Here is a 9,212-nt window from a genome sequence, read left to right as displayed (position 1 = left end):
TTTTGCAATATAACCTGAATAAATATATTTAAACGAGATGAAGATGAATTGTAGCCTAATTTTGCATCATAGAGTTTTGAGCTTGATTTAAGGTGTGTCAATACTACTAATAAGGAACTCTGGTAGTGTAGTGGTTATGAATAGGGCTGCTAATCTCTAAGTCAGCAGTTTGAAACTACCAGCTGTTCTGTGTGAGAAAAATGAGGCTTTTTGCTCCCGTGAAGATTTACAGCCTTGGTGATCCTATGCAAAGTTGCTATGAGTTGGAGACGACTCCATGGCACAAAACCACCATCACCACTAATACTACTAACAAGGAACTTAGAAGAAACCAAAGAAATATCTTTTCCATTAAATGATGACATTATTCTAGCTTAACAAATTTACTGGGTTTACAAGCACAATGTCTTGAACATTGTTATGATTTGACAGAATGTTAGAAGACAATACATCGTGTGCTAGAAATAGGATATATATGAACAGAAATAGACCACTACTCATCAGCTAATAGAAATACAGGACAGACTGCAACAAAACTATGTTCAAAGACGATTAAAACAATTGGAGAAAACTCTAAAAGATGGCATAGTAGATGACGAAAGTGAACCAAATAATTCTGATTACAGAGGAATCACAGAACATATAAAAAAGTGTTCAGTATATAATTTACAAACTAATAGAGATATTTCAAATATGATAATAATAACAAAATAGTTTGAATAAACTGAAAACACTTAAGAACAATGGCAAATGTAAAAAGAAACATTTTACATTTAAATATATGGACTTCAAATAAGCCAACCATAAAATGCTACATATTATATAATTTCATTTATATGAAAAGTCAAGAATGGGAAAATCTACAGAGATTTGCCTAAAATGGAGTCCTGTTGTAGTGTTATTGGATAAGTACTGTACCATAAACTCAGTGGTTCAAACTCAACAGTCACTCCTCAGAAACCCTATACAGAGTCACTATGAGTTGGACCTGATTCAACGACATTTAATAACAACAATAACAAAATTGGGAAATAAGACATTGGTGGTATAGTAGTAGAATTCCACCTTCCATGTGGAAGACTGGGATTCATTCCTGACCAGTCACCTCATATATAGTCACTACACATCTATAAGATGAGCTAAAAGAAAAGATATAGTGATTTACAGCCAAAAACCACCCAGTGAGATCATAATGGTTTAATTTACAACCTACCATGGAGCTAGAACCATATCAGGCAGCATTTCATTCATTTGTCTATGGGATCATTCTGGAGTCAGGGATTGACTAGATGAGCAACTAATGATAAAATCAATAAAGCTAGGAAGAAAGAGGTGAATGGAGTGACCACTAATTTGTGAAATGTTTCCTTTTGGGCTATAAAAATTCTCTAAAGTTAGATTATGATGTTGATGTACAATGTTTTATGTAGAGGCAAAAGCCTTGAAGCAATGCTGTAAACTGGTGAACTTTTTAACATATAAATGTTATATTAAAGATTTTTTTAATAGACTTAATAATCTGGTCAAAGGAAAATATTTAAGGCTAGGTAATATAATAAAAATTCCACAGCTAGTAAGAGTGGACTTTTGTTGTTATTGTTGTTAAGTGTTGTCGATATAGATCTGAATTTAGAAATCATGGATTCAAGATTAATTTTTTTAAACAGTAGCTAGCTTTAAGAAATTCCCAAACACTATGATTTGTTATTCTTTAGTGTGGGACATACCACTATTAAGATTAAATTTCAATGAATCTGTTAAGGAAATTTTAAAAACTGCACTTGAACTAAGATTTCTGGTGTGGCATTGTAGGATGAGTACTGGATTGCAAACTACAAGGTTGTGACTCAAATCCACCAGCTTCTCCTTGGAAAACCAAGAAAGTGTCTTATGAATTGGAACTGACTCGATAGCACTTAACAACGATGGTTGGCTAACAAAGGTTAACGCTAACATGATAGAGGACAAAACGGGGTAATTTAAGAAGTTAGCATGCTTTTAAAATAGGAGCTAAGGTTTTCCTCAAAAATATTAAAGGAAAGCATAGGACTAAGCTAGTGGCATAGCAGTCTGTTTAGAAATAAAAACTACTGAGATAAATATTTGTTCTTCCTATAAAATATTGTAAGTAACTAAATAACTCTTCAATATATAGGTAAGGAAAATACAATTTTTGTTAATTGTTAATTCAATGTACTTTATACACCTTGTGATATTACAATTTCAGATATTTTTTACAGAGTTACAGAGTTTATAATTCCATTTCAGTACAAAAATAGTTATTTGAGAGCAAATTAAAATGTTTTGCTATCTTTAATGTGTGATTGCTTATTTTTTACCTTTGATGTTTTGGTGATTTTTGTTCCCTCCCCTAGTTCTAGCCTCTAAAACTGGACCAAAGAAAATGCCCAGTAAATATGTCTTCAGTGAATCAATGAATGAATCATTTGAGAAGGTTAATATCATTTTGGAAGAAGTAATGCTGATAAACCCTTATACTTTTGCTGAAAAATGTACAATTTTATTGACCTACACTGCCTTGTTTTCCCTTTTTGATGTTCCTATTTCCCTGTGTGGACTGATAGCTAATTAATTCACTGGACTGCAAGGTTGGTTTGAACTGAAAGCTTGGTGGTTCAAACTCACCAGCCACTCATTGGAAGCCCTATACACGGTCACTATGGGTCAGAACCGACTCTACAGCACTTAACACCAACAGCAACAATTTGGTGATATGCTTTCATTTTAGTTAGCTGAATTTAAATTTCAGAATGCTATTAACCTGCCATGGAGCCTTAGTGTGGCACTGTAGGATAAGCACCAAACTTCTAACTTTAAGACTGGCTGTTCAAACCCTATACAGGGTGGCTATGAGTCAGAATCAAACCCAAAGCACTTAACAACAACGTTAACATGCCTCAAGGCATTTTAGGATGAGCACTGGACTGTTAACTATAAGATCCAAAGTTTAAACCGCCTGCCTAGTCCCTCCTCAGAGAAAGACGTAGGCTTTCTGTTGCTGTAATGAGAACCCTATATATGATCATGAGGACACGGAATAGAGTCCAGGGCAGTGGGTTGGTTTCTTAAGGAAGAATGGTTGTGAGACAATGAATGACTAGACCAGGATAAATGAGACAGTGTTTTGAGAAAGTTAACCTGACTAGAGAGTTTGTAAAGTTCACTATATTTGTGTAACTGATATACCCTTATTTTTTGCAAAATATTACAATTCTTTTGATTGAGTCATTGAAGGCTTGTTTTACTTGCTTGTTTCTCAGGGTGTAGATAAAGGGGTTCAGCATAGGAGCGATAGATGTTGTAAGTATTGTTACACCCTTATTGATGGCCACAGATTCCTTTGCTGAAGGTTTGATGTAGATGAAGATGCAGCTGCCATAGGTGATGGAAACCACAATCATGTGGGAAGAACAGGTAGAAAAGGCTTTATTCTTTTGTTGAGCGGATGGAAATCCTACAATTGTCTTGATGATATAAACATAGGACAGAATGACACACATAAGTGTTATGATGAGGGTCAGCACAGCACAGATTATAACAGTCTGTTCCATGAACCAAGTGTTTGAACAGGAGATCTTCAGGAGGGGAGATGCATCACAGATAAAATGATCAATGGTGTCAGAATCACAAAATTCTAGATTTAATCCCTGACTTAACGGGGGTATTAGAATACACAGACCAGCCACCCAACAGCACAAGACAATTCTTCTGCAGACTGTGGTATTCATGATGGTCACATAATGCAGAGGTTTGCAGATGGCCACGTAGCGGTCATAGGACATGGCAGCCAGGAGGAAAAACTCTGTTACACCAAAAAGGTCAGTAAAAAATACTTGACAGGCACAGGCATTATAGGTTATGAGCTTGTCACCTGTTCCTATGTTATACAAGTATCTGGGGATACAGGCAGATGTGAATGAAATCTCTAACAAGGAGAAATTTTGTAGAAAAAAGTACATAGCTGTTTTAAGGTGAGAATCCAGTAAGATGAGTATGATGATTGTCAAATTCCCAGTTATACTCAGCATGTAGCTGAGAAAGAGAAAGATAAACACCAAAACCTGCAGTTGTGGGTCATCTGTAAGTCCCAGCAGAATGAATGTTGTTACTGTATGGTTTCTCATCACTGACTCCTGTCTTCTGTCCAATCTGCATGTAATATTCAGGGGCATTTTATTATGTCATTTAAACAGTATTACACCGATCATACTCAGACTTTCTATTCATTGAAATTTATGATTAAAAGTTGCTGTTAAGTGCCATCAACTTGGTTCTGACTCATAGTGACTCTGTATAGAGTTTCCAAGGAGCAGCTGGTGAGCTTGAACTGCCGACCTTGCAGTTCAGATCAACTTTACAGTCTAGCATATTAACCCGCAGCACCCTACCAGGACTTCACTGTGTCATACCAGAATTAAAAGCTGTTACTCTTCAAATTCACACTCTGAATAGGATTGCTTTTGAGTGCTAATAGTTTCTCATTTCCCAAGGAGCAAAAACATCCTTTGACTTCAGAATTATTTGTTTGATGTATTTGTGTGACTCTTCTGAAAGTGTTTAAATATGTGAGCTATCTTGGGTTCACTGTGCACATTCTGCATCCTTTTGAAGTCTCTGTTCAAGCTTTATGTTTAAAGAATTTAGCTTTCTGGTTTTGCTCATAGTATCCACAAACAGCTCTAAGCTCTATGCATGTATGCGTGCATACACTCACATACAACAGCTCCAACTTTCCTCCTGACTCCTTCTTAGCTCTCTCATCCCTACGTAATTACTTATAATGCCTGATTGTGCAGAGTGCAGTATATTTTAATGTGTAATTAAAGGTATGTTTATCCTACTATGAAATGCTTCAAATATACTATAGGTCTAGAGATGATATTTTTTTTCTGACTCTTTTACTTGAAGAAGTGTAATGTTCATCCCTATCTACTTCTCATCCTACTCACATTCCCTCTGCATTTTTATCAAGTGCTATGTTTTCATTTTAAAATGAGTGTCTCTAGGCCTTGCTTCTTTGTTTGTGAATTGCTTTGTTTTCACTGGGGACACCAATTTATTTGCAAGTGAACTCGCTTTATTGTGTAAATTGATGTGCTCTTTTACAAATTGGGGATAGGTTCACCTCTGGCTTCCTAAACTGTGAACACATTTATGGCCTCATGTGCACAATCGAAAACATTGTCAGGGAATTTATGGACAAATTAAACAACTGTATTATATCAAACTGATATTTAAATAGAATAATGTTGCTTGTGCTCTCCTCCATTTACTTTCTCTGGTAACAAGTGTATCACTGAATAAATTTACTCACCCCTCCTGGTGTGGCACTATAGGATAAGTACTCAACCTTAAGGTCGGTTTAAACCACACCATCAGCATTTGACTCACCAGCAGCATCTCAGAAGCCCTATTACTGGGTTGCTATAAGTTGAAATGGACTCAACAGCGATTCGCAACAACAGCAACAATAAACAGTGGGCCTTACTCAGTGGCCCTGAAATACCAATCCTACTACTATAATGTCCTGGTGTGGCACTGTAGGATAAACACTGGACTGCTAACCACAATGTCAGTTTTTCAAATCCACCAGACTCAGAAACCCTATACAGGGTGGCTATGAGTCAGAACAGACTCAAAGGCACTTAACAGTGTAAGGACCAAACTGATTTTGCCTATCTAGAAACTGCTTGACTAAACTCTAGTCAGGCTCAGGAAAGCATTTTAAATAGACAAGGCCTCAGTTATTAGTTCCCTCCAGAGGCAAGATCAATCTCCATTCTGTACATTAGCCTGAACACGTACTCTAGCTCCAAGAAAATGATATATGTATAAATAGCCAGGCAGCTCAAGGCCAGAGGCCAGATGTTTTCCTTTACCCTAGCCTAAGAACAAAGACCACCAGTCCTGACCAATTAAACTGTAACATCTCATAGTTCGCCAATTGTTAACCAATCCAAAGATTGTAAAGCTGAGAAACCTGAGCTGTTTGAAAATTCTATAAAAACCCTGCAGACAATGAATTCGGGGCTCTTTCCCTATTCCGAAATGTCGGATAAGGTTAGAGACCTGGCTCGAGCTTGATTAAACAACCCTTATGTATTTGCATCGGTACACGGCTCCTGGGTGGTCTTTGGGGACCCTGAATTCTTGGCATAACAACAGCAACAACTGCAAAGTATATAATAAAGCAAGATTTAAAAGATTACTTACAGTGGAATATATTCTACGAGATTTTGTTTATCTTCCTATGAACACATATCTTTGAAATGTGAATATGAAATCTTCAGGCAATATGTCATTCTCTGGGGGAATTGTGAAATATGCTTATATGCATATCTAGACTTTCTTTGTTGATAGAAGTTAGCAATGAACATATATCTCTGCATTTCTTCAAATGCTAGTCTATTCCTGAAAATGGCATTTATGTAGCCAAATAAACTGCATTATAAACATTGAGCAAATGGATGGTAGGTCAAATGTAAAAATTAATACATACCTGAATTCTGAGATTCATAAAATATTTTAAACTCAAGAGCATAAATAAACTTAGACCACAAAAGTAAATATAATTAAGAGGATGAGCTTTATCTCACTTACAATTATGACTGTCAAACATGGTTTGTGTTGGCTCTTAAAACACATCAATGCTTAAAACCTCTAGGCTGACCATAGTAGTTGTGACGAAGATTTTCATGTGAACAGCTGAGCTTTGCTTACACTGCTACATTCATGACAACTCTGGATTATAAAACATCCATCTTCAATCAATTACATGGACTTCACTGTAGTACTATTATAATTTCTACAAGAAAGCAAAGACAAATAGTAATGATAATGAGATAAGGGTTATGAATGTCAGGAATCTTCTCCAGCTCCAGGAAAGCTGCTCTTCTGACCTACTGGGCAGCAAGTGAGTTTACTGTATTTGACTTAACGTTTTGTTTAGTTGATAAAAATGTAACTAAGTGAATAAACAACGAGTCCTTGGTGACACACAAACTAGGCCACTAATGAATCTTCTGACTAAGGAAATTTAAGGAAACAGAAGTATGAGAACAAAGGCATCATTGGGGACAGTGTCCTTGGAGACAGAGAGATGCAACATCAGACACAGACAATAGAAGAATCAGATTGTAATACACAAGTTTAGCTTCATTTTAGGTCACATTGCTTAATTTGAGACAAATCATAAGGGAGGATCATGACACAACCACATTTTTTGATTATTGATTTGTTGTGTTATTTATTATATTTGGAAAGTTACAACTAGAGAGGCAAAGTAGAAGAAAATATGTATAATTCCATAAGCTATATTGCATACAGACTCCTGGAGCTGCACTGTAGGGTAAGCACTGGACTTCTAACCACAGATCAGCTGCTCAAGCCCACCAGTCATGCCTTGGAAACCCTATACACGGTTGCTATGAGTCAGAACCAATTCTACTGCACTTAACAATGGCAACAAGAATAAAAATTGTATTATATACATTTCCAGACATTCATTTATAAAAACATATCAAAGTATTTTATAGGACTGCTGGTGTGGTGCTGTAGGATCAGCACTGGACAGCGAACCACCAGGTCAACAGTTCAAACCCACCATTGCTTCATGAAAACCCTATACAGGTTCTCTGTGAGTTAGAACTGACCTGATGGTGCTTAATAACAACAGTTTAAAATTAAATAGTAACAATTTCCCTAATTAAATAATTTGTCAAGTGTTCTTAAACTTCTGCACATATTGTAAATTAACATATATGTATTATATATGACAAGGAACTCTGGTAGCACAGTGGTTACGAATGGGTCTGTGAACCTTAAGATCAGCAGTTCTAAACTACCAGCTGTTCCGTGGGAGAAAGATGAGGCATTCTGCTCCTGTAAAGACTTACAGCCTCAGAAACCTTGTACAGGGTCGCTATGAGTCGGAACTGACTCCATGGCACATCACCACCACCATTATATACGACAGATTCCTGGGGTAGTGGTACAGGATCAACACTGGACTGGGAACCACAGGCTGGCAGTTCAAACCCACCAGCTACTTCTTGGAAACCCTATACAGGGTCATTGTGAGACAGAAGCAACCTGACAGCACTTAACAACAACAACATAATGAATCATGTATCATGATTAAATTAGTTTTAAAATAATAATGTTATGTTAAAAATCATCAGAGTTTTAAAGAAAATTTCTATTGATAAGAATGCATGTTCTTTATAATTTTTCACTTGTATTAATTTTTTTCTGTATCTATATCACTAGATTTACCAATACCAAGGTACTGAACTGAAAGGTTGGTTTGAACCACAAGGTCAGTAGCTCAAACTCATCAGCTGCCCCATAGAAAACCTACAGAAGGTCACTATGAGTCTGAACTGACTCGACCGCACTTTAACAACTACAGCAACAAAACGAAGGTAGATTTACTTTTTTAAAAAAATATTTTATTGTGAATTATTGATAGTTTACATGGGAGAACATTAGTTTTACATTCATCCTATAGTATATCATTTCATTGCTATGGTTCAATCCCCTCCATGCATCATCAACCAACCAAAGGGTATACACTGCAAGCCTGCCCCCTCAGTCATCAGCACACAGCCCCTCTCCCTCTCTGTGTCTAAAGTCCCCAACACTTCCATCTCTCCACTTCATCATCTCTGCCTCCATCTCAGGCATCACTGCTTCTCTGGGTAGGGTCCCGCTCTCCGCTCTTCTCCCTTGATGGTCTCAGGGACATCTGCTCTTAGGCTGAAAAGTTAATCACTTCCTTCTTTGCTGAAACAAAAATGTCTACCTTTACAATTCCAACCCTCACAAGCAGTCCAGATAACAATTATTCACTATTGTATCACAAGAGACCCATCTGGATTTCATTTCACCAGCCCTGCCTAGACAGATTGTATACTACTCAGTGGAGATTCTACCTTCCTCCATGCCCTATGAATCTAGCTTCCCTCTTGTAATCCAGTCACTTCTTGCCTTTGTAGCCCCCCATTTTGGGTAGCCAATGTCTAAGTTGCCAATCCCTGTCTACTCTGTATATGGAGGGGGTGGGAATGATCCTTGCTGTAAGGATTTGTTCCCTCTTTTGAGTTACTGCATCCATAGGTGTAGGTCAAGTTCATCAAATTGTATCAGATTATGCTTTTTCCCCTCTTCTTTCTTCTTTTGGTTGAGCTCTG

General features: G+C 37.0%; 1 protein-coding gene across 1 annotated transcript; it reads right to left on the bottom strand.

Moving 5' to 3' along the window:
* Window positions 1-3,209: 3,209 nt before the first annotated feature.
* Window positions 3,210-4,145, bottom strand: LOC102836537 (olfactory receptor 6C2-like). The gene has a single exon (XM_006859385.1). The coding sequence runs from the start codon at window positions 4,143-4,145 to the stop codon at window positions 3,210-3,212; it is 936 nt and encodes a 311-aa protein (XP_006859447.1).
* Window positions 4,146-9,212: the final 5,067 nt, after the last annotated feature.

The sequence above is a fragment of the Chrysochloris asiatica genome, unplaced genomic scaffold, assembly GCF_000296735.1.
Source record: "Chrysochloris asiatica unplaced genomic scaffold, ChrAsi1.0 scaffold00033, whole genome shotgun sequence".
NCBI lineage: Eukaryota > Metazoa > Chordata > Mammalia > Afrosoricida > Chrysochloridae > Chrysochloris > Chrysochloris asiatica.
Note: the sequence above shows the minus strand (reverse complement) of the source record. Positions and strands in the feature narration are given on the sequence as shown.

Bases quoted from the DNA above. Each gene is read 5' to 3' on its own strand.
- LOC102836537 (XM_006859385.1), bottom strand. From the start codon at position 4,145: ATGAGAAACCATACAGTAACAACATTCATTCTGCTGGGACTTACAGAT.